Raw genomic sequence first — 26371 nt, 5'->3', positions numbered from 1 at the left:
AAAATGAACCAAAAACCCACAATTTTTTTCCTATTGCGGGCCCTCGACTCTGAGGGCTAGCCTAGGCGAGACGCCCAGGCCCTCTAGATTGCCTAGGCACTCGGCTGTCCACCTTTTAGAACACAATGTTTTAATAGTAGATTCACAAAAAAATATCGGGGAAGAGGGGGTGCAGTAGGTCACCCAATAAAATAATGAGGTGGAGATTTTACTAAAACTGCTAAAATAGGTTTTTGATGTATGGATACGGTAAAGTCTAACGCCATGATACATAAAAATTAAAATTGAAGATAGAAACGAATCAGACGTAATAGGAGTACAAAAAGATATAATATTAGACATTATAAAATTTAGACGGGGGGAGCATTGTCCAAATCAAAAAGGAAGAGTTTAGAGGAGTGAGGGGCTTCTGTGCCCGAGGAACCCATGGCCTGATATTTGCAATGTACAAAGAGTGGGGGCAAGGAAATCCACCAAAAAAGAGAGCAAGTACATCCACAAAAAGCTAGAAAAGTGCTACCAAAAAGAGGATTGCGGCACAATGAGGACCTATTCAGCCATGGTGTGGTTGCTACCACCTGCTGATATATAAGAGCTGTTTCTAGCCTCAGGTGCTCGTTCTAGGGCCATAACACGCGCAAGATGGGCCGTGAGGTCCTTAGTGGCTGCAGTCACTGCCTCCAGCTGAGTCCCCATAACGCTAAGTTCAGACCTGAGGCGCGAGATCTCGGCCTCTTGGTAGTTGGAGATGAACTTCTCAGAGGCCAACTCCTCGCTCTTCTCTTGGAGTTGGCAACGAAGAGCCTCGACAAGGAGATTGGCCTCCTTCAAACGTTCTTCAGTGGAGGGGTCTGGCCCATGGTTGGAAATGTAGACGTAAGCCTCACGAGCAGCACTCTGCTCTGCTGCCTTACGGGTATATGCCAATGCCCCAATGAAATCATGACCACGGTGAGAGACAGTTGCCTTGAAGATGCGGCGTCGAGGAGAACCACAGTCAGAAATCACATATGTGGGGAGGGTTTGACCAAGGCGTTGAAACTCCTGTTGCAAGAGGTTCTTGTATGATATAGGAGGTCTAGGAAGTTGAGGTTGGGGTGGCTCCGGGTCGAAGACATAGTCCATCTCCTCTGCTAGGTTAGTCTGATAAAACAAGAGAATTAATGGAACATGATAAAAATGAAACATACCACAGCATATGCAAGGAGACTCTGTGAAGATATTTTGAGAGGGGTACCAAGATAGTGCAAGAACCAGTGTTTCAAAAAGCGCTAGGTGGCGGAGTGGTCCATGCCACCCAGCCCCTAGGCGGGCGCCCAAAACCTAGGCGGCCCAGTAGAAAGAAAAATATCTTTGTAGTTTAACAGTACAAGTATAGTTGTATAACATAGCACACACTACATACTCCATAACCATAAGTCCGTATCCAATTATCCATAGTTTGTTAGTCCACCCTCCACAATCCACATAGCTAAAACTTAAAATTTACCGACCAAACTAGTTTTTTGGGGTTTTTCTCTCTCTAAAATAGGCTCTAAAATTAACATAAAACCAACAATTTTAACCCTTTAGTATTAAAAAAATGACCAAAAAAAGCCCTCAATGAGGGGGCGGCCGCTCAGGGCTGGGCGCATGCCTAGGCAAGTTCCCGAGCACCCAGGGATACTCCGCCTAGGCCTGGGCGATGCGCCCTGGCCTTCTAGACCCCCCAAGTGCTGGACGGTCCGCTTTTTAAATCATTGGCAGGAACCTCTTTCTATCATAGAAAATCATAGATAGCATGTCACATTATCACATATTATCTTATGGAGATGACCAAGCATAAAGATTGAAAACCATTCCATACAGTGCAATAGTCCATACAATCAAGTTTTTTATGTCCGTTCACCTGGCGATAATACTCGGTTCAAGATATGGATTCATGTACGTAGGAATGAAGACAATCAGTCAAAAAGCGAACATCAAGGTACAGAAAAGAACGCCAGATTGTAGAATAAAAGAATAAAGAGTCCATGAGTAACACCAACAGTTCTAAGACCATGACAATGTTCATACATCAATGATTAGAACGAAAAGACATGTCAGGGACAAGAAAGCAACCACACCATGAGAGTAGTCCAGGAAGGGACTGAAATCAGGAAAAAAATACAGGAGACAAAATGAGACTATGAAGTCCTGGTCAATATGAGACAACGAAGTCCTGGTCAATAGAAAAATGAAAACCAGAGCCTATACATCTAATATGTTTGAGCAAAGAAGCGAAGTTCCTTGAATCCTCGAGGTACTCACTCCCATTCACCAACTTTCCGACCTCTATTTCAAGCTTGGAAACCCTCTTGGCAATGGAGTCAACGTTCTTGCCAATGCATCGATTTGAATTAACTTCTTGCTAATGCGTCGATTTGCATTAACATTTTCTTACAGTGATTCCAAAGACAATGAAGATCTCTCATATACTTGTCAAACCATAGAAAAAATTTCTCAGCATTCGAAACCACCTCCTCGGCCTTGAGAAGCCATAGCACAAAATTACCTAAATTGGCAGTAAGCTCGCCTTTAGGGTCGTTGCTGTCCATATTCTACACAAAGGCCAAAAAAAGTTTAAGTACATAGGAAAGAAATGAAACAGTGGACACAGTTAGGTCCTTCGTCTACACTCTATATAGTTTGACAAGAATTCAACCTGTTAAACAAGAAACTTCAACCTAAATAAAAAAGACAGAGATTTCTAGTTGGGATGCTCATTGGTAGAGTGGACCTAACCATCTAACTACGGTGGGTGTAGCTTGTCTCCTTACAGGGAAATAAGGAAAGATGTGGAGACATCATTTGCTTGGGGAATAATCCTGCAGAATAAGAGCTTGGAACTCCAGAGTAGAGTGTAAAACTACAGTGATTGGGGAATCATGATTTCATGGTCATAAAACAAAGACAATAATGCCATGTGAAATGCTCGCTGTAATAGTGGAGGTCTTAAGGTAATCGCTTAGCATTAGGAAGATTAAGCTTGAATACCCACAAAAAAGAAAAAAAATTGGGGGGCTGGGAGGGGGGAGAAATGGATTGTGTGCGCGTGGGAAGACAAAACGACAGCAGTGGTGAGAGAAACTGCTAGGAAAGGCTTCATGCAGTACAAGAGATGGAAGAAAAATTATATAAATCCTTTAAATTGCAGACAAAAATAACGGCGATAGGGAAAAAAGAAAATATGACCCCTAAAACAAAAGATTTCCACATTTGAATCTTAAGAAGAAATTCGGAAAATGGTTGGTTTGAGGAAGGGAGCTTGCGTTATGAAGTTGAATCGTGTGGAGGAGATGCCAGGCAGTGGGCTTGAAGGCAGTGGCCTTAGTTCTCAGTTTCAGGTTGATATAATACCATGAGTTGAGTTGATGATAGGAGGGAGGAGAGGTAAGATACAGGTCTCCACTGGCTGCATTGCCTATTCGATCCATGGCACTTGGCTGAATTGCACGCCTTAGCTGCATGCGGTGACTTGTGACCACAAATTACCTCAAATTAAAAAGAAAAAAGAAAAAACTAATACATTTATGGGGCTCCCTTCAACCTACAATGGTCAGCGCATGGTGGTGTGTGGCATGGACCATGGAGTCTAGGAACTATTGACTACGGGGAAGTACAAACCACCACGGTGCGGCGAGAGACAACAATAAACAGCTATTTTGTTTAAATGACATCCATTATTTTTCAGAAAAACATGATATACAAGAACATCGAGGGGGTTCAATGACCGTGAGCCTTGAAATTGAAGCTCTAGACTAGGTGGCAGTCACTCTAATGGTTTTATCTCGATGGTGTGGTGTAAGGAACCTATAGAGAGCCACTGAGTGTTGTCGATTTCAAGTTTAGGATACGGCCGCTGACCGACCGTACCAACAGTGCCATTGTAGTGTACCTGCGGAATGGCAACACTAAAGACTGTGCCCCTAGAAAACCAGGAATCAAAGACTGTGAAGACGATTAATGCCGCACTGGGTTCCCAAGACTCTGGAATAATAACATCGAGGGGGATTTAATGACCTTAAGCCTTGAAATTGAAGCCCTAGACAAGATGGCAGTCACTCTAGTGGTATTATCCCAGTAGTCTGGTGTAAGGAACCTATAGAGAGCCTTGGAGTGTTGTTGATTTCGAGTTTAGAACACAGCAGCAGACTGATCGTGACAACAACATTGCTGTAGTATACCTATGGCATGGCAGCACCAAAGATCGTGCGCCTGGAAAACCCTAAAGCAGGGATCAAAAACTGTGAAGACACATAATCCCATACAGTGTTGACAAGACAGTGGTATAATAACATTGAGGGGGATTTAATGACCGTAAAGCCTTGAAATTGAATCCCTAGACTAGATGGCAGTCACTCTAGCAGTATTTATCTGACAATCTGGTGTAAGGAGCCTATAACAAGCCGCAGAGTGTTGTCTATTTCAAGTTTAGGATACAGCCAACCGGAACAACAATGTTGCTGTAGTATACCTGCGGTACAGCACCACCAAAGACCGTGCATGTGGAAAACCTTGAATCAGAGATTAAGGACCGTGAAGACTCGCAGTCCCGTACAGTGTTGGCAAGACTCTGGTATAATAACATCGAGGGTGATATCATGACCGTAAACCCTGAAATTCAAGCCCTAGACTAGTGGCAGTCGCTCTAGTGGTTTATCCCAATAATCTGGTGTAAGGAACCTATAGAGAGCCACTGAGTGTTGCCGATTTCGAGTTTAGGATACAGCAGCTGACTGACCATTACAACAATATCATTGTAGTACACCTCAGTCAAGGAAAAATCGGGGGGTCTAACCGGTATCCGCCAGGTCGATTGGAACCGGCCCGTTACGGCCGGTTTTGGTGACCGTCCGAGTATTTTTTAAAAAAACAATTAAAAATTTATACAAAAATCCCAAAAAAAAGGGATTTTGTTTGTAATACATTTTTTAATGTTTTTACCATTGTGGCAAAGATTGGAAATTGTATTGGTCATTAATACTTATTTTTACATTTTCCCATCTTTTTAGAAAATTTCAAAAAGACCCCTGGACACAAATCAATTCTTTAGAATCCATTATATATTTAATGTAGTTACGAAATATATTTAAATACATTTAACATATTTACGAAATATATTTAAATACATTTAACTATATAGATATTTTACATCTTTGGGTTGGGTCCTAGTCCCTTATAAACAATTAGGGTCCGGTTCTAGGACCGGGTTAGGCTAGACCCGAACTGGACCCAACCCAACCCAACCCGTTGCCACCCCTAAGCAAGCAAAAGGCAATATAGAAGAAAATGAGGTTAATAACTATTGAGCCCGGTGGCGCACATCAGATCCCAGGGATGCATTACGCGCAGCTGGACCATTTTAGGACCCAAACAATTTTTGCTGCTCTGGCTCAGTTTCTATGGCCAAAATAACCTGCGTGAAGGATTTTGCGTGTGAAATAGCGGCAAAATGCCTTATTGGGGCATTTCACCCAATATTTCAAGGGCAACTTTACCAAGGCAAGATCCTCTAAAATTTCAAGAGCGAAATTTTACAAAAGCTAATCAAGCAAGCAAGTACTTCTCAAACTCTAGACCATGAAAAGAAGTATGCAATAAAAAGCATTCAACATGAAAATTTCATGCAAGAATTGGGCCAAACATGCAGACCCTGCATATGCATGCAAAGGAAAGGTCAAAGCAGAAAACTCAAAGGAACAAGGGTTCAAATACATACCTTTTCCCGACCCTTATTCCTTGACACGTTCCTCTCCCCAGAAGTCCATTGTCGGCCCTCTTTTTCCACCATCTCCAGTTTCTTCAAACTCGCCTGGGAACCCATAGCCTAGAGAGTAAAAATGAGCCGAAAGGTTAGACCCCAGTGAAGGAGAATTTGCTTAAGAGAGAGAATAAACTTTAGAGAGAGAGTAAGGAGAAAAAGATTTTTAGCGAGAGAGGGTGTAAAAGGGAGCATTCGGTGGGAGGAAGAAAGAGAGAGATAAGAGAGGAATGAAATAAAAGAAAGTCAGCGGCACAATATGCATTGTTGATGTTTGGAATTCAAGTGCTGCACTTTGCAGAGATCAGAGATCCTGGCACTTGAAAATTACCCAAATGAACCTGGAAGCAGTGATTAATGGCCGCTTAGACAGGCCTGGCCACTTGGCCAACCTAGGCGCATCGCCGTGGCCTACACAAGCTTCCTGGGCAGGTAGTCCCTAGGCAGCCGCCCAGGCAAAAATACCCCTCATGGAGGAGGATTTTAGTTATAACTATAACTATAACTATAACTATATATATATATATATATATATATATATATATATATATATATATATGTTATTAATTTAAGGTTGTAGAAAGGGGGGCTAGGTTCATATGCAACTTAAACTCGATTTGAACAATTTTTTTAGAGAGAAAAACTTCACCAGCTTGAGATTTTATGATTTCCATAAGATCGAAGGATTTCTCAAAGTTTCGAGAAATCGATCCAAACATCGCCCTTTGAGTTTAGATTTACTTTTGGAGATTTTTTAGGCTCATTAGAGGGGCCTTTTAGAAGATATGGATATTAGAAAACATCTCAGAGATAGAAGTTTGAAGATCGAGCAATCAAGTTTAGTGAAAAAATTTTGTTTTTTAGACTTGCTTGGATTAATTTGAGATGTCTTCTTTGGGTTCTAATAGAAGTAGTCATCCGGGTTGAAAATACGACTACAACCCGAATCTTTTTGATAAAAATTGCATAAGACGCAATTATTGTAAGAAGAATACAAATGGGGGTATAAAACGGTTCAAGAAACATCTTGCTAGTATCAGGGGGGATGTTGCCTCATGTAATAGAGTTCCTAACACGATTAGGTAGGAAATAAAAAATGATATAAATATAGTAAAAAAGACAAAAGAGGAAAAGAGAGACATGCATAACAGAGCTTAAGTCTAGGGTTCGTGTTAATTATGATGGTGATGATGATGATAGTGATGAGGAGGGGTGTTATGAGGTGGAGCAGCTTGCTATATCCTAGACTAGAGGGAAAGGAAAAGGAGTTGCAATAGGTTATTGTTCGGTTTTGTGGCCTTTATGCGCCTAGAGAGCCTACAAATATGATATTTTATATTGGAGTATGCACTTCAATGGGAGTATGTGTGTTAACTGAAAGGATTGGGCGGTTTATGGCCCTGAGCACGTCCAAAACCCTTATCACGGGGCATGTGGCATTACTGAAAAGGGTTTACAGGGGTCATCCCTTATTGAGGTCGAAGAGATATCCAAGGATGATGTTTGTAGGGCAAGAGAACTATGTAGTCTCTTGTGTGCGGTTGAAGGCCCATGAGAGCAAAGGCCAAAGCTTCAACAAACTTCTGCACGACATGTACATATGACAACCGCATTATTAGAACGCAGTCCTATAGAAGGACAGGTGCACATGTGCATAGAGAGCCTCCTTTGCACTGTGGTGACAAGTGATTAACTTGTTCTTAAAGAGGAGAACTGAAATCCACATTTCAGGATCATGGTCCCAATTGTAATTGTCCAACTTTGATAAGCAAATCATGAGCCCCTGAAATGAGATTGTGGGTCATGGGTCTTTGTTTGGTTGGATAAGAGAACAGTAGTGGATTGTGGTTTCTGGAGCGAGTGGACTGCCCTTATTGTAGCTATTTTTGACCCATTAGTACCAGTACACTCCTAATATATATTTTTTTGTATTATAAATGTTTTTATAATTTCAAATATTCTTTTCAGAATTTTTAGTTATTATTTTTGTTGTAATTCTCATCAAAAGGGTATATTTCTGAAATTTTTCAAACCTTCATATAGCACATGTGAGGACCAAGGATCCAGCCCCCACATGTGTGCGCCACCCATGTGGGGCCCACATGACCTCCTCGGGTGGAGCGCCACTTTTTAAGCATACATGCCATTTTTTTTAAACACAAAGAAAAAAAAGGTCGCACACCATACTTTTGAGAAGTGGGGGGCACACGCCCCATTCTTTTGATATTGCTTAAAATTTAAATTAGATAAAGATGATGGCTCATTTGTGGGATAGATGGCTCAGATTAAATCTCTCACCCCACAGATTTCCTAATTATCCTAAAGGTCAAGCTGGAAATTGGATAAAGCATAAATTGGAATCCTATTCAAATTATGAGATAGATTTCATTTTATTTAAATACCTATTTGAACCACTTTCAATTATGGACAAGATCTTTCTCTCTCACGCCTCAAGTTTTCTCTCTCTCCATCACATCAAAGATTCTCCACTCTGTCATGCACCTATTCTTCTTCAAGACACCCTCTCACCCCATAGAGAATCACATGATCCCTCCTCTTGCACAAAAGAGAGTCACATCACCCTCTCTTTTCTCTTATTTTAAGTGACTTCTATCAAAATAAAATAAAAAGAGAAAGGTGGGAATTTCAAACTCTAAGTGAGGTTTGCTGATTTTTTAAGAGAAAGAGAGGTACCACCAATGATTTAAAAAGTGGACCGCCCAGCGCCTAGACGGTCCAGAAGGCCTCGGCGCATCGCCCAAGCCTAGGCGGCCAAACTGGGCGGTGGTCCCTGGGCGGCCGCCTAGGCGGTACGGAATCCGCCTAGGCGGCCACACAAAGGCAAAAAACTTGTTTTTTTTTTTTTTTTTTTTCAAAGATATAAAAGTTAAGAATGATGGATTCCAAAGAGGAAATTATACAATATTTGAGTTCAAAGAAGCACAATAAAAAGGGTAGAGCAGCCAAGACTCCTAGGGCCTCATCTGCACAGACTGCACATACTAGTAAGAGGTACGTAGAAGAAGAAGAGGAGGAAGAGGCAGATTCAGAATAAACAGAGGAAGACGAGCGTTATATTGAAGAGGGAGATGACTCTGATGATGATGGTCTCGACTCTGATGCATATGATGAGGCTTGCCCTATTGATATTCCTTCTGATGATGATGACTGAAGACTCTTGCCTCTTGGTGCTGACTGCTGAGTGCTGAGTGTTGAGTTTGTTGACTGTTGTGTTGAGTCTTGAGTGTTGACTTTTGTTAGACTGTATATTTTCTAAATTTATGCATATTTCTGTTGTGTTGAGTGTTGACTTTTATATCCTACACTTGTATGGTTTTACAGTTTACTGATTTAACAATATGGATTATCAAAATTCTTTTCTCGACTTCTATCTTCTTCTTTCTTTTTTTTTCAACTGGGCGCCCGCCTAGCGCTTTTTGATACACTGGGTACCACTAGCCAAGAGAGAAAAAAAAACCCTAAAGCCTTACCCTAGTTTGTTTATAGAGGGTTTTTATAAACCCTAGTTGAATTTTGACCTCTCTAAAACCCTACAAACAGTATTGCCTGAAAAGTATCACATCTTAGAATTTTCAGCAGCACCTAAAAGAGTAAAAGTGTACCATCGGTCAGCGAATCAGGTGTGGGTTGTACCAAGACTTGTGAGGATAACTCCAAGCATCTTCCAGTAAGTCTTCCCAATAGTTTTAATTAATTTTCAGTATTATTTTTTATTTTCTGTGAATTTTCAGGAACTTGTTTTATATTAAAAATTATAATAGAAGTTTGTTTAAAGCTTCTGGATAGCTTCTATTTCTTTTGGCAGTGAAAATAAACATCCCAAGTTGTATCCAGGGTATTGTTTTAATTTATAACAATATTTAGTGGCCCTTGTAATTGGAATTCAGGTATTTTGAATAAAAGCAAAAGAAATTTTTTTAATTTGATACCTTGAGTTTTACATAGCCAATTATTTTAGTTCTGGAGGTGGGGGGGGGGGGGGTGGGTGGGGCCTAAGAGATCATAGATTAGGGAGCCTATGGATTCTTTTTTGCCCCAACCTGACCCTGCTTGCAAGTGAGAAAACAAAGAAGCAAACAACTATTGAAAACATTATCAATAAGTAAAAGAGAGAAAGAATTGCTTCGTATATTGCTCGGTTTATGAGGCGAGCATCCTTTTAGTGTCGCTCGCCTAAGCAGCTTCTAGATCTTGGTAGAGGCAATTGGTCAAATTGGGCTTAGGTTGAAGCCCCCGACACCATATGAGCGCTTTCAGAGCCTCTTTTGAAAAAGAGGTGAATGTCATGAGGAAGATTGTGGAATCATAGAAGGATGCATGGGCTTAGTATGGGGTTTTTGTTATGACTGATACTTGTAGTAACAAGAAGAGAAGAAGTCAAATGAATTCGTTGGGGAATTGTCCTTTAGGGACTATTTTTTTTAGGTATATTGGCACCTTTGATGATAACCATGATGCCCATTACAGATTTAAAATAATGGAGAAGGGCATCAAGGAGGTTGGATAGCAGCATGCTATACAGGTTGTCAAAGATGATGTTGCTCCTAATGGTATTGCTGCTAATTTATTGCGCATAGCTTACCCTCATATCTTTTGAACACCATGTATAGTACACTGTATAGACCTCATGCTTGAGCCTATTGGAGGTTTGAGGGAGAATGCAGGTACAAGTAAGCAGGTTAGGTCAGTTACAGCTTTCATTTATAGCCACACCCTCACCCTCAACATGATGTGCAGATTTACAAAGAAGGAGATGGTGAGGCCAAGGGTCACAAGATTTGCTATTCGGTACTATGTCTAGTTAGCATAGATTAGAGGAGAGTTCAGTTGAGATCAAATGTTCACCACTGATGATTGGACGACACGCAAGTGGGCTCGAGATCAAAAGGGAAGAATGTGAGAGACTATCGATGGACTCTATGTTATGTATTCTTAATGTGTATTGTTTATATGCTTCAATATGCATTTTTCAGTTCTTATACAGAATCTATTGCTAAAACAGTTGGATCAGACACCCTCCTATGCTTTTTATGTTACATAGGCCGCCCAAGTTCTAGGCAGCCACTTAAGCGCGCGCCTAGGCACTGGGCGACGTGGACCCCCCGGAGCCTGGCATTTTTTGGAACACTACCTGAAAGCATCCAAGCTATTCAAGGCCACTGTCAAGACATAGTAGAGATAGAGAAATACAAAAATGAAAGAGTTAACGTCATCATTGGAAAGAAAAGAAATTAGTTCTATTGATTCTCACATTAATACGAATAAAAAACAAGAGCAAAGAACATGAATAAAAATAGAATACAAAAGGATAAGCATACTGAATATTTAAACATAGTTTGTTTATGTCATAACCCCCCACATAGAGGGTCATCAAACATCCATTATTGCGGATGGAAGGTGGAGCTGAACACTTCTCTAACTTGAAAGTCCACAATTTTTTATTAAATGAAATATGGTTCATCTCCACGATCTGCCCACAAGCAGGATGGTGGATGGCCCTTGTAAATAGGATATGCCATATGCCAATATCCTATAAACACTGGATATACTGTATAGTATATGCACCCCTGAAATAAAGGTGGGGTTTTGTACCGCGGTCTTTTTCATTTCCATGAGGCGACTACTAAGATCATCAATCTCCGCAATCAATTTGGCCTCCTTAGATTGACGAAGCTCCTCATGTGCTAACTGCATGTGTGTAATCCGATCTTGGAGGTCACTGATAGTCGCTTCGTAGACTGTCCTTTGAGACTGCATCAATGCTTCGTGAAGTTGCTTTTTTTCTAACATCTGAATTCTATGGCGATCAATTTTCTCAGAAAGTCGTTGAGCCTGTAAGAACAGTTAGGCTTAGGTAGGAACAACCTGCTACTGATTCAAAAGAGCTCTCTTTACAAAGGCCAAAAAGATTAGGTAGGAGTAAAAAGCTATTAATTTGGGAGACTACTCTTTATATAAAGCTTCTAGGCAGTTAGTGTAGAGCAATTCTTTTAGATAGGTAAGTATATTTTCTGAGAAGCCTTTCATATAAAAATCATGAAATGATGCTAATTCAAGAGATTACTCTTCACATATAGCTCATGTGCAATTTACATGAGCGATATTACAATAATGATTTCAGGTAAATGAGTGTATTGCATAAGAAGACTTTCTCATATAAAAATCATGACATGCTATTGATTCAAGAGACTACTCTATTAGTATTATATATAGCTTGTGGCCAGTTTACATCAGAGAGTATATTATAATTTGGTTTATACTTTTATATGAATGAGTTTGTTGCATGGGAAACCTTTCTAAAAACATTATGACTGAAATATATTCAATAGAAAACTTTTTACATATAGCTAGTAGCCACATATGTCAGAGATTGTATTTTAATTCTTTTATCGAGGAGAGTGTGATGTAAAGAAAACCTTCGTATGAAGCATCCAAGACATGCTAAGGGCTCAAAAGCATTGCAGTTCATATCAGAGAGTGTATTGTAAATGTTTTACATAAATGGGCATATTGTAATTGTTTTATCTCAAATCTTATCCCTTGGAAATTAATTTATTCCTCACAAGTCCTATCTCCTTTCTTCTTTCTCCCCCCGCCCAGTCCCACTATTTCCCCAACCTCTCCTCTCTCCTCTTCTCTGCATAAAAGCCTTTAGTCTTTTTCCCTTTTCTGTCTCGTCTCTTTTCCAGTTTAACTCCCTTGTTCTGATGTGACTCGCCCACCAGCAATAAATAGGAACTCTCTCCATCGAGTACGTTTCTCTCCCTTCTTTCTCTCTAAAGACATTTCTCAAACAAATAGCTTGCTATATCATTTCTCCAAGCAGTTCTCTCTTTCTCCCACTATCTCTTTATTAATGACCTCCATGTCTCTCCATTTCCATACACACATCTCTCTCTCTCTCTCTCTCTCTCTCTCTCTTTCTCTCTGTGCGCGTGTGAGTGTGCACACTACACCTCTATTTAGTTATGCTCTTGTCTCCAAAGGCATTAAGCAGGGAGTGAACTTGGTCCAAAGCACTTTCAGCCCCAAATATACCACTGTTAACCTGCACTTAATTTGGCTGGTTTGATCACGGAGGCAGCCATGGGACTACAATGGGTAAGAGGATATGTAGAAAGGCACTAAAGAAGGGGAGGGGCAGAAAGAGAAAGGGAGGAAAGGAGAGGTAAACAGAAAGAATACGAAGGAGATGAGGACGCAACAAGTGCGCGTCATGAAAGGACTCCAGGAAGAAGCTCTGGCTAATTCGTGCCAGCAGCCGCGGTAAGATGGAGGCGGCAAGTGTTCCTCAGAATGACTCGGTGTAAAGAGCACGTAGACAGTGAATTGGGTTAAAAGTGAAAGTCGCCAAAAAGGTTGTCACTGGTATCATTGTCTCAATCAACATACATGGAAATCTTCACAACGAGAAGAGGAGAGACAAATCAAATATCTGGAGGCATAGATATATATTGGTGATTTTCAAGGAAAAAACCGGGAAAAGTTATAAATAGCCCATTTAAAAAAAGAAAGAAAACCAAATGGCCTGTCATCACAAGACTCATGCTACACCAGTTACACCAAAAGAACATGCCTTCTCTCTTTCTCTAACAATGAAGAGCGAGAGCGTGTGCGTGCGAGAGAGAGAGAGACCACGATGCTACCACTGATCTACACCCCATGGCCTTCTCCATTTCTCCCTCAAAAATGACTTTCCTCCCTTTCTCTTTCTAAAATGACCTTTCTACCTAGGGCACTGCAACTCTTACTGGCCAAAAGCCTACTGATCTGACAATGCCATGTGCAAACCCAGCCATTGATCACCTCAGGTTCTCTAAGGACCAGAAATGGACAGCGTGTAATTACACTAAGCGCAAAAGGGGCCTGGTTACTTGGCTGAATTCTCTGGTTTCTAAACTTGTTGCAATTTCTATGTTTCTTCGCAGACTAAATTACCAAATTTTTTATCCCACCCCAATTTTTTTATCCCACCCCAATTTTTATCCCATCCCAATTTCAATACAACTCTTTGCAACATCTATAATCCATGGTCACACAGAATTCAGTCAAGTCAAAGGAAGACTCGTTACAAAAGAAAGAGAATTGTACAGAAAAGTGTCCATTAAGGCCTTGTTCACAATTTATCATGCCACTTGAAACAAAAGAAAAGAAGTGGTTTTCTTTTAAATGCTGGATTTGAGGGGGCGTATATGATAATTTCTCTAATACCAATGTGAAGTAACTAATTTTTTTTAATAATCCAATGTGAAGTAACTATTTCCATTTACATCATAAGAATGTGCAAATCAATCATCACATAGACTTTCAAAGGCAGAAGGAGACCAAGCCTAAAAAAAGAGAGAGAAAAATGAGAGAGGAAAATAATTCAAAGACCAAGCACAACCATAAATGGAATCTATAAACCGGCTCTCCATACCAGGACTAATTAAATATATAAGATCACATATACAATAAAATATAGAGCTCCTACCTATATATATGAAGTTAGCCAAAATGAAGAAAAAAATACACGTAGCTACATAGGCAAAGAAAACTCATACAAATTAATATATCAATAAAAGTCTGAAAGCACTTTTGCTAAATTGTTCATCACAAGCTAGCAGCTTGATGGGAAGAAAGTCAATGGATAATGCACACTCAATTTGTTATTATGAAGCAGCAGGGGGCAGATACAGGGCACAAAGATAGACAAATCCATGTCTCTAACAAGCTTTATTTCTGACTGAATGATATCTTCTAAGACATGATCCATGCAATCGGGAAGGTACAACATTTTTAATCTTTTGTTTTTGGGATAGGTTAGGAGCTCAACTAGAAACAAAGATGTGGTGCTCCAATTGTAAACACTTAACCACTCAAGCCCATGCCTTAATCACATCCGAAATTTGAAAATCAAATATCAAACAATCAAAGGAGCACTTTGACCAGGCTTTGGCTGTATTCTATAGAAGATAGATCAGTAAAAATGATTACAATTGCAAAAATGTTCCAGAAGGGGACACCTAACTCCATTTTGAAATAATATTTTGACAAAAATCTCATTGTGAGGATTGGCCCTGAGAAATCACCCCACAAGCACAACAACTCAAAGAGTTAGAGAGATTTAAAGAAGTAAAAATTTAAAACCTGCTTTGCAGAACTTATAAGGCACACATCCTCAAGGTTCTATAAATATCAGAGTAAGAAGAATCAACCAAGTTGACTTAGACAACGACCGAGGTACTCGAACTTGGCAGCTTTGCTAAGGCAAGTACCTGGGTACAAACTCGAAAATCTAAAAAAACCATAAAGATTATATGTTCTGTTAATCATTACATGAAGGGTGCAGTTGGCAAACGGATGCATCTGTAGCTATAGAGGCAAGGTGCACCTTCAAATGTTATCATGGTATATAATTTTGATGTAAACTGCTCTTAGGATTATCTCAAAATCTATTTTTATATCTAATTATAAAATTTTAAATTTCAAAAATGGTTAAAATCAAGTACATCTATAAACATATGAAAATCTTGAAAATGGACGGTGTAGACAGTATGTTGTAAAATGCACTATTTCTGAGACTTAAAATCTTTTTATTTTTCATGGTCATACATCTCGATGTCGAGATGATCAATCGAACGGTTTTTCAACATTAAAACCACCTTTTCCGATGGATTTTTGAGGTTCTACATTATAAGGTTGCATCCTTGTATAAACTTTTTCCTTACATGAAATAAGTGCCATAAATATGTTTGGATATAGTTTTGCCATTTTTAATGATGATTTGAGAGTTTTTCTTATTATATGCTCTATATTTCTATTTTCTACTTTTTTGGATATTCCATAACTATTTCATGCTACAAATCAACTTTTCCCAAATTACAGCTTCTATATAACTTTTTTCCATCTTTTATAGACGTTTAATTCTTTTTTTTCTTTTACTTTTTTAAAAGATTTTTTCTTATTATATGCTCGATATTCCTATTTTCCCCCTTTTTGGATATTTCAGAACTGTTTCAAGATACAAATCAATTTTTTCCAAAATTACATTTTCTATATAATTTTTTTCCATCTTTTATAGACATTTTACTCCTTCCCTTTTTTTTACTATTTTTAGAATTTTAGTACATTTTAAAAATTATTTTGTATTTATTCATTAGCTCATTTTAGTCTCGTACAGTACTCGAGGGAGGGACATGTGATATAGCACAATATGTATAGTTTAAATTTTTTTCTTTCTTTTATTCACACCGGCTAAAAGACTTACAGACATCCAAAATTACAACTTTATTCATAAAATAAACTCTAATACAATCTAGGATCTTCTCTTGCATACCATTGCAATTCTATACAATGAAACAAAAATCCAATGCCTGAAGAATCGAGAAAAATGGAGCCATTAGAATTACCAAATACCTTATTTCAAGTTACCCTCAAGGACTTCGTATGCCCCACACCAGGCCTCCTCCACCGATGATGGCCCCTGGGATCTTGGTCATTCTTGAATCTCAATGAATGGAAACATTGGCTAAAAACCTTTTCACTCAAAATACAAGAGCACAAGTTGTAGGACAGGGCCTCTCCTTTATTTACAAGCTTGGGGTGTGCCCCTTATGTTTGATCTACTTGGGGCGTGCCCCCTTTTCTTTTTCTATCTTTTAGAGAGTATGAGACTACTAGGGGCGTGCCCCCTTTTCTTTTGCTATCTTTCAGGGAGTATGAGCGAGAGATGAGAGTAGAGAGAGAGTGGCATGCCACCCTAAGAGAAAGAGAGAGAGAGATCAAGTTAGGGAGTGTAGAGATTTGACTCCCAATGAGGTGTATTTATGCTAGTAAGGCTAGGGTTTTAAGGTCTAGCCATCTTTATGGAGATTCGATCTTGACCGTAGATCATAAGTGACCCGTGGTTTGATAGATCTTAGTCATACAATCATTTGACCACCATCATGATCTAAAGGAAGGTGCTAGAACATTATCCCTCAGTTTCCTTAACCTAATCCCATCAAATATTTTGTGTAGAAGAAATATACTATGTATTTCTTTTTAATTTCAATTGATCTCTACACCTTCCTTTTATTAAATCAATTAACCTCTTCCATAAAATTTTCTATTTCATTTTCAAATCAATTAGATGGCTTACTCAAGAAGCCACATAATATGGAAACAAGAAAATGTGAATGTGGGGAGTCCCACTTATGGAGACCATAGTGAGCCCCATGCCCCCATCTAGATAGGCCTAATGTGCTGGGCCCTAATAAATTTTGGGCCCCTACAAACTCAAATAAATCTAAAATAAATAAAATGATTTTTAAAAATGCACAAGTATTTTAGCTTCAAAAAAAAATATATAAAACTATTTTATTTTTTTCTCTGAATATTTAAATACCTGAAAATTCAGTTTTAGCTAATTTAAAAATCAATTTTAATAAAATAAAATATCTAAAGACTTCTACAAATATATTTCAATGTTCTAAAATTATTTAAAATTATTGTGATGGGAATCAAATCCAACTTCGTCAAGGAAAATGCGAATACACTGAGGCACTCCATCTCTACTAGTGATCATGTCCCACATTCACTTTCTCAAACTGACCCAATAGTTTTCATGATTGGACCATTAAAACCAGCCAATAGGTAATGAGAACACAGTCCTAGTCTATGGACTACAAGTTCCCCCCAAGGGATAAACCTAGGTCGCACAAACCATGCACACTCATTGCAATTGGTGCATGGAGGCTATCTCTCGCACATGTACATGTAACACCCTCAATGGTGTCTTCTTCTCATTACGGCTATCATATGTACATGCCGTGTAATAGGAATTATGAGGCTTTGGCCCTTGTCCCTTTAGGCCCACCTAGCACACACAAGAGTCACACAGTCCCTTGGCTTACCACTCTAGGCATCTCTCCAACCTCATCAAAGGCTAACCCTAAACCCTTTACAGTTGTGCCTCATGCCCAGAGATAAAGGGTTTTAAATTCAACCCAGCCTTGCGCGTTAAGCCTAGTTTGAGGTTTGGCACCAAAATTTCCATCTTTGGTCCCTTTGGACCATAATCCTTTGGTCCCTATAAACCATACTCGCACGGGAGTAATCATATCACTATAGTCATCGGTTTACATTCTCTCGTAAAGCCTTTAAATGGCCATATAACCCCAATACTCGAGCTAGCCCACTCGGACACACCTGAGTTACAACATGGGCAGGGGCAGAAACCCGAGCCGCAGTCAACTTTTTGCCATTGATAAATATGTATAGCCTATTTTGCCCAACTTTAAAAGTGTAAATAGGTCTCATTCATCCTCCCAATGTTAACCTAGTAAGATCAAGTTAAATATTTAGATGGAAGCCAAAAACTATACAAGGGCCACAAGAGAATTATGTAATTATGTAACAGGAGAAAATGATTTCTAACTTAATCGAAGATCAATTTAGAAGAAAATGCAGACCTGAAGCCGAACAAATATAGATAACACCATTGGAAATGTATTTCTAAAATGGAATGTTGTCAAAATAAACCAGAAAAAACACAGAAAACAGAAGAACAAGTGTGTTTGTGAAAGTGTTTTAGGTGTCTTGCAGCCTCAAGAGAGAAAACTGCATTCTATTTGAGATCCTAACTATTCTGGTAAGTTGACAATCATGATGGCCGGGAAAGGACATTATATAAAATGAGAGCTCACCTCAAGCAATACATTAAGATCCTAGCACGTTGCATTTTTCAATAAAATGGCAATACCTGCAACTTAAGAGATTCATTTTCAACCTGAAGAGCAACCACTTGCTGCCAATCAACAAAAAAATAAGTAACATCAATAAAACAAAAGTAAGAATACAATTTTCCTCGGGCAAAAAGTTCAGACTAGCTTGAGATACATAATTTAGTTACTATGAAACTGGGCCGACTGTGACTGTCTAACCTGTTTGCAATCTCCGTCAGCAGTGGCAATACGTGGGGCATAGAGCTTTGTTATATCTTTGACTTTACACTTCTTGTTGCACTGTGGACACTGTCAACAACCAAATGTAGGCACATTGAATAAGTAAATGAACTATTAGTGGCCATACCACAGGAAAGGCAATTGTTTCCTTCACTTACACAACAAAAGTACTACCTTCCCATCAGATTTCCCACATCTTTGAATCCATGTTTCTATGCACGAGTGTCCAAATAAGTGCCCACAAGGAAGACAACTGCCACACTCACAGAGTCACAGTTGGTCAATAAAACACCCAACACCGAACTTAATAGTACTCATTTTCTGTGATGCATAGAGCACCCTACTTGTGGGTTGCCATTTTTTAACTTCCATTTCTAAATCGGCCTCTTTATTTAATGTGACCATTAAATTTCATTTAAAAAATACAAAAGATAAAATAGTAGACAGTAAAAAAACACCAAATCTGCAAATGCAAATGAGTATCAAAACAGCTTTCAAACAAATTCATTATGCCTGGGATACAAAAAGTACCCCGACCATTGACAATAAAGGATATAAGAAAAATCAGAACCAGCAAATGAATTGAAGCTCCTGATCTTCCACACTGTTGTGAATACATAAGTTTCTTCTCTACATCTTTTGCATTTAAGTCCCTGTGAATAATTTTGTCATTTCCCTTAATGGGTAATTTTGTAATCAAACTTTTTTGCTGGCAATAAAAGTACATATAGTGGGGCTTGAGGAAATAAGGAGACAACCAAGACTCACTTTTCTCTCCCTCTTTCTCATGTGAATATCTCTCATCTCTCTCCCTCTCGCTCTCTCTAACCTTCTCTTCTCTCTCCAAATTCTTGATTTTCCTAACACTTTTTGATTCCTAACCACCTGGAGTGCTGTATTTTAATGTGGTATCGGAGCAAGGGGCTTCAGGATATGCTTTTGAAAACCTAAATTTGTGAAAGTCAGGTATGCACAGAAACCCCTAACTACTACAGGTTATTTTTTTCTATGAATTTCCTTTAGTTTCAGTGGATCGATAAAAATGCAGATCTGAACAATTGAGATGGGGCATCAAACCCCATTTTTCACGGACAACTGATCTGAAAAATTAGTGAGGTGTGTCAAGCCCTAATTTTTATGGATATTCCGTATGTGTGTCGACTTCACAAAAAACTCTAAAACTTATTGGGATCCAACTGTTTTAGGGCCCGATTTTGTGTAAAAACCAATGCATATTTAGACATATGACACATTAAGTGCCTAAGAAATTAACAGTACATAACACATAGTCCATCCATGGTCCATTACTCCATAATACATACATTTCAGAGCATTAGTCCATACTCCATAGACTCCACAAGCAGAGTAAAAATAAGAAAATATAAATCAACAATCAAAATTTTTTAATTCAGTCATCAATTCATCATCAAGAAAAGGTAAAAAATAACACGACATATCAACATCCACAGTTCACTATTCACATACATCGTCCATACTCCATATCCACAGTCCATACATACAGAAGATGAGCAAAAGAAAAAGGAACAAAAAGTTTTCATCATCAAAAAAGGTAGGGCCAGCTGAATCATATGCGTTGGAGTCGAGCCCATCATCATTGGAATCATCTCCCTCCTCAACATAATGGCCGTCCTCCTCTCTTCTGAATCTGCCTTTGCTTCCTCCTCTTCCTCCGCCACCCTCGTTCTCTATGAAGAAGATCTAGTGGCCCTAGGAGGCTCGGTCGCTATCCCAGAGGCCTCCATGACCATATCCCATATCAATGCTTCGTGCCCCTCAACCTCATCATAATCAACCAACCACTCTATGGCATTATCCATTTTTTTGATCTAAAGGGATCTCTCACATCTCTCTTCTCAAATCTCCCCTTTAAGTATCTATTGAACTTCACATAAGCTAGATCATTGAGCCTCTTTAAATCAAGCATGTTTCTTTTCTTTATATGTATCTGATAAAATCAAATAAAACTAATTAACACTACAAATTTATAATTGATATAGTAATCACTAACTACTAACTACTAATACAAATTACTAAAACTAGTAAACTATAAACTACTAAAATAGATTACCATCTCAAAAGTACTCCAATTCCGCTCACAGTCAGACTATGTAGTGGTTAGGCTCAAGATCCGAATGGCCAACTTTTGTACGTTTGGAGCACTACACCTATTGTGACTCCACTAATTGCCAGCAAATAGACTATGAAATACAATTATATATGAAATATGAAAAACAAACAACAAACATGAAACTTGAACATGAGAATTGGGTTAAGTATATTATCACCTGGATCAATTTTGGTCTTTTGTCTCACCACCATTGGACTCCCAAAAGACTTCAATATGCACTTGTAACTTATTAGCTCATCAGCGCCTAAAATGTTTTAGATATCCTAATTAGGGACTAGCACATCCAGACACTTATTAAATCGAGACATAATTGTGTCATTTGTGTATACGCCTAGCAGTATAATGAAAAGCTAGGTTCAAATAATAACCAGCTGCATGTCATGGTCGATGTAACTCCCTATCCCACTTCTCATCAATAATCTTCCATACTGGTTCACAACGGCTCACATCATTATCCAAATTGTGGGCTCTCTCTCTTGCAACTTTCAATTGCCTTGTATGTGTAACCCATGGAGGGCTTGTCACTGTCAATCATGTGAAGGACTTTGACAAGAGAAAAAAAATACCTTTAGAGCACCCTTCACAACTTGCCAAAAAGCCTTAGTTCGCACAATATCTCTCACCTTCTATTTCTGATTCCTAACCCACTTGTGTGCTCTCCAATCATCAGAGGTGAACATCTACCTCAACTAGACTCTCCTCGACAGTATGTTATATAGACATAAGTACCAAGTAGCAAATCTCGTGATCCCTAGCCTCACTATCTCCATCTTTATAAATCTGTGCTTCATGCTAAAGGTGAGGGTGTGGCTATAAATGAAAGTTGTAACTTGCACCTACAATCTCATCAAACCTCCAAAAGCCCCAAGCATGAGGTCTTTAAAGTGTGATGCGCATGGCGTCCAAAATATATGAGGGTAGGCTATACACAACAAATTAGCAGAAACAACATTAGGAGCAATATTATATGTGACAAGTTCTATAACATGGTGCTCCCCAATCTCCTTGATGCCCTTCTCAGTCACTTTAAATATATAATGAGCATCATGGCTATCATCTGAGGCATCAATAGACCTCAAAAAATAGTCCCTAAAGGAAAATTCACCAACAAATTCATCCAACTTCTTCTCTTCTCATCACTCTAAGTATCAGTCTTAACATAAACCCCATACTGAGCCCATGCATCCTTCTATGACTCCACAATCTCGCTCCTGACATTCACCTCTTTCTTCAAAAGAGGTTATGAAAGCTCATATGAGGTTTGGAGCTTCAACCCAGGCCCAAATTGGCCAATTGCCTCTACTAAAGTGTAGAAGCTGCTTAGACATTCAAAGGAATGCCCGCCTCATAAAACCAACGAGCAATGTACTGAGCAGTTCTATCTCTCTCTCTTCCTTCTTGATTTTATTTTCAATGGTTGTTTGTTTCTTTATTTCCCACTTACAACCTCAGAGTCAAGGTGAGGCAAAAAAGAACCTATAAGCCTCCTAACCCGATGCCTCTTAGGTTCCACACCCCTAGAACCAACTACAACTCCCTTTCCCCCTAGTCTGGGTCTGGGACATAAAAAGTTGTTTAATCTCATCACACCCCTCCTCATCACTATCATCATAATCATAATTAACACGAACCCCAGACCTTAGCTCTGCAACGCATGTCTCTATTTTCTCTTTTGCCTTTTTTATTACTCATAATTTTTTATCTCCAACCTAGTCGCATCAAAAGCTTTTTTACAAGGGGCAACATCCCCCTGATACCGGTAAGATGTTTCTTTAACCGATTTATACCCCCATTTGTATCCTTCTCACAATAATTGCATCCTAGAAAATTTTATCGAAAGGATTTAGGTTACAGTCATATTTCCAACATGAATCACCACTTCTATTAGAACTCGAAGAAAGCATCTCAAATTAATCTAAGTAATCTAAAAAACAAAAAAAAAATTCACTGACCTTGATTGCTCGATCTTCAAACTTCCACCTTTGAGATATTTCCCAATCTCAAAATCTTCTAAAAAACCCTCCAATAGGCCTTAAACATCTTTATAACTAAATCCAAACTCAAAGGGATACGTTTGGATCGATTTCTTCAAATTTCAACTTTTTGAAATTTTTCTCTCTAAAATAGTTTTAGGTTTTTAAAGCCTCAAAATAAAAATAAAAAAGGCGAAGCAGAGGCCCAAAGCACTTGTCTAGGTGGCCGCCCAGGAAACCCTCATCCAAGAAGCCCACCTAGGCCTAGACGATGCACATGCCCATCTAGGTGGGCTGCTTTTTAAATCAATGAGATGGAAAGTCTAGGTTGTAAATTCTTTAGAAAAAGTGTGTTACAAAATTACAGCTTGGCTCAGCCACATAACTTGGTCGTTGGCCTGGCAAAGTTGCTGGGGTGAGTTCCACTCACCTGAGGACAAGCCAACCAGCCAATGACCTAAAACCCAAAAAAGTTAACAGAAAGAGTTTATCAAAGATGAGAAAAGAGTTTTCAAATTGAAAAAAACAAAAGGAAACTGGTTAAAAACAGTCTTTCCAAAAAAATTCTTAAAAACATAAAACCATAAAAATTGTAAATAAAATACGTCAACCATAACTGACCCAACCAAACATTAGATCACTTAAAGATCAATTATAACTATCGTGTGCTGAGACTCACCTCAGCCAGGAACTTCAAACTTACACCCTGGCCAAGGTGAGTTACTCGGCCGAGTCCCTAGACTCAACCCAGTCTCATAGGGCTAAAAAACTCTCAATAAATTGAAAAACAATGAGAGAAACAAAAACGAAATATACTAAAAGCTAAATAAAATGAAAAAACAACTTTAACGAGTGCAAATAAGCTTATAAAGATACTGGAAAAATTGATTTAGAACAAACAGATTTATACTCGGGGAGGAATTAAAAAATCCAAAAAAAAGGTAATATAAAAATAGGAATTTATGGCAAAAAACACTAACCAATATTTTCCAAAAATGTGTAAATCATACATACAACTCGGGGAAACTTAGCCTCGCCCATAGGGCGAAGCAGAGTTACTCGACCGAGTTCGAGGGGACTCAATCGACTCCCAGCACCCTAATAACTATTTATATAGCAATTATATACGGTGGAGTTGGGAGTTGTCAAGGGCGTGTCGGGTTGGACTCACAGAGTCATAAAACACTGGATCATTGTATACAATGAGACCATTTACCTTTGATACAAGTTGGTCACAATTACTTACAACCATCCAATGTGAAATTTGATGCCTTGGGTGTGTCACAAAGTTTGACAAAATTTCTTTTAAAGTTTGAGATTGGTCAATGGAATAAATACAGCCACCCAATTTCACATCCAATGGTCAAGATTGAGATTTTCTAATCACCTTGTACCAAAGGTAAATGGTCTCATTCTATATTTTTCCAAAATTTTGTAGAGAAAAAGTGAACAATGGATGTCAAAAAGTTTAGATGCATGGTAAGAAAAGAGAAAAACAAAGGCAATAGCATGATGTTATAGGAAGCAAATTTGGAACATTAAACTCTAGGCAAAGTGGATGAATACTTTGTCAGCTAGTAGACCAAATCAACACAAGTTGGGATTGTATACTATGAGATCACTTATCTTTCTTACATGGAGGTCACAATTACACTTAACCATTAGATTACTCCTAATCAGCAGATGTCTAATGGGATGGCTTGAAGTGTGTAAAACTTTCTTTTGAACTTTGAGTCTTGTACAATCAGCTGATTTGAAAACTACCCAACTTAAAATCTGAAGGAAAGAAGTGAATAAGACATCCTTGTGTGCCAAAAGTAAGTACTATCTTTGTATACTTTTCCATTTGACAAAATCCAAAAATTCTTCAACAAACTCTTTGGCTGCTCCAACCAAAGAGGCTATGCTCTGGCCAAGAAGTGAAACCTTCTGTCTCCCAAAGAGAATATGTGGATGGTCTTTGAATCCCCAATCAGTAAAAAGGTCCCCAAATTTTATGAAAGTTTGAAGCACAGAAATACGTCTCTTTGCATCATCCAAGAGATACAGTGTTTATGTGGACATTGTAACACGTTAGTGTTTTTCTGTGGACTCTGTAATAAGTTGAGAGAGAGAGAGAGAGAGAGATTCACCTCATATTCAGAAAAGACCATGCCCCAATTACATAAAACATGAACAACAAAATCTCAGAAAGAGAAAAGGACGCCAAAACCCCCAGGTTCTAAGGTTTTGTACCAGATCCTATGAGCATCACCAGAGCTCCACGGCTCCATGCAAATAGGGCAGGAAAACAAGTCCAAATCACCCATGCTCTTCTCCATCCCTCCGAAACTATCTCCGCATGTCCCCTCCTCAAGGTTCCCCATATCCCCTCTACGCCCCAGCAATCCATCACAAGAAGCATTCTCATGGCTCCCTTGCCCTAATTCTCCCTCAAACGCACCAAAAATTTCAACACCATCTTCTCCATATTCACTAGGACCAGGGCTTCGAAGCCTTCTTCTTCTTCTAGGGGGCGACGAGGCACCACTACTTCGAAGGTCCATAGAAGAAACATTACTCGCCATTAGAGCTCAAAATCACTTACGATGAAGGTCTGGAAAAGTGAACATCGTCTTTAGTGGAGACCAAATCTAAGGCGTGAAAAAGTTTCTTGATACCTTCCCGCTATATAAGGGCACCATTTTGAACCAGAGCAGAGGGGAAAGTGTAACCGTACGCAACATGTGCAGGTTCCATGTTGCCATATAACGTGCACCAGTGGTGTACAATATACTCTGCAAGAAAGGTGCTCCACAAGGCCGAAGTCCAAACTTGCTTGCAACGTTCCTCCATCGACTCTTTTATCTCTCTCCCTCAAAGCAAATTGTGGATGAGAGAGAAATTATTGTAAAGGCAAATGAATTTTATGATTTTATCACGTCTGAACGAGGTTCCAACATTAGTGTACCTCCCAACTTTATTATGATATGCAATTTTAGGGTTGCAATTTTTTTACGATGGTTGGAGAAACTATTTTTATCTCTAACCACACAAAAAATAAAATGAAATTGGGTAATTCAGTGGAGAAGACATCCCATACCCGTTTTTTCATTAGATTGCGGAGTTACATTCAGTATAGAGCCCAGGCTCTAAACAATCAAGATAGAGTGCACATTCAAATAGTGTCGAGAAACGTGGTTTCAATATTGAAAATCTTTGTGATAGCCTTAACATATATTTGCATCTCTAATTAAGTTTACTAGAAGAGGCAGTATACAATGAAATGCACGTTCATCAAACACTTTATAGTAAAATGATTTCATCAAACACCTTACAGTACGACAACGAATGCACACGTATTTGTTTGATCTGAATAGTTAAAGATTTGTTGTATTCACATGGATGAATTTTGTCGGAAAAAATAAAATTTCAAAAACACACGCAAAAGACTGATTTTTTAACCTAATGAAATATTTGTTTGATCTGAATATCTAAAGAATCATTGTTGTCATTTGGATAAACCATGTTATAAAATAAA

At 38.8% G+C, this 26371-nt stretch overlaps 1 protein-coding gene across 13 annotated transcripts; it reads right to left on the bottom strand.

The window, feature by feature from the left end:
• Positions 1-313: 313 nt before the first annotated feature.
• On the bottom strand, positions 314-25780 carry LOC18443215 (uncharacterized). Of its 13 annotated transcripts, none has more exons than XM_088857759.1 (7): positions 25087-25780; positions 18904-18982; positions 18709-18798; positions 18528-18572; positions 11396-11635; positions 5741-5848; positions 314-2579 (listed from the first exon to the last, which is right to left on the bottom strand). In XM_088857759.1, exons 1-7 carry the CDS (start codon positions 25416-25418, stop codon positions 2379-2381), a joined length of 1095 nt encoding a protein of 364 aa, XP_088713885.1. In that variant the 5' UTR covers positions 25419-25780; the 3' UTR covers positions 314-2378. The 13 variants fall into 13 exon arrangements, with proteins under 13 accessions (XP_088713885.1, XP_011626651.1, XP_088713887.1 ...); XM_011628349.3 differs by having other exon boundaries at positions 314-1143; XM_088857761.1 differs by having other exon boundaries at positions 314-1143; positions 22831-25123.
• Between the last annotated feature and the right edge of the window lie 591 nt (positions 25781-26371).

Source organism: Amborella trichopoda, chromosome 2, assembly GCF_054954075.1.
Source record: "Amborella trichopoda isolate Santa Cruz 75 chromosome 2, AtrichopodaSantaCruz75HAP2 v2.0, whole genome shotgun sequence".
In the NCBI taxonomy this organism is placed as follows: Eukaryota; Viridiplantae; Streptophyta; class Magnoliopsida; order Amborellales; family Amborellaceae; genus Amborella; species Amborella trichopoda.
Note: the sequence above shows the minus strand (reverse complement) of the source record. Positions and strands in the feature narration are given on the sequence as shown.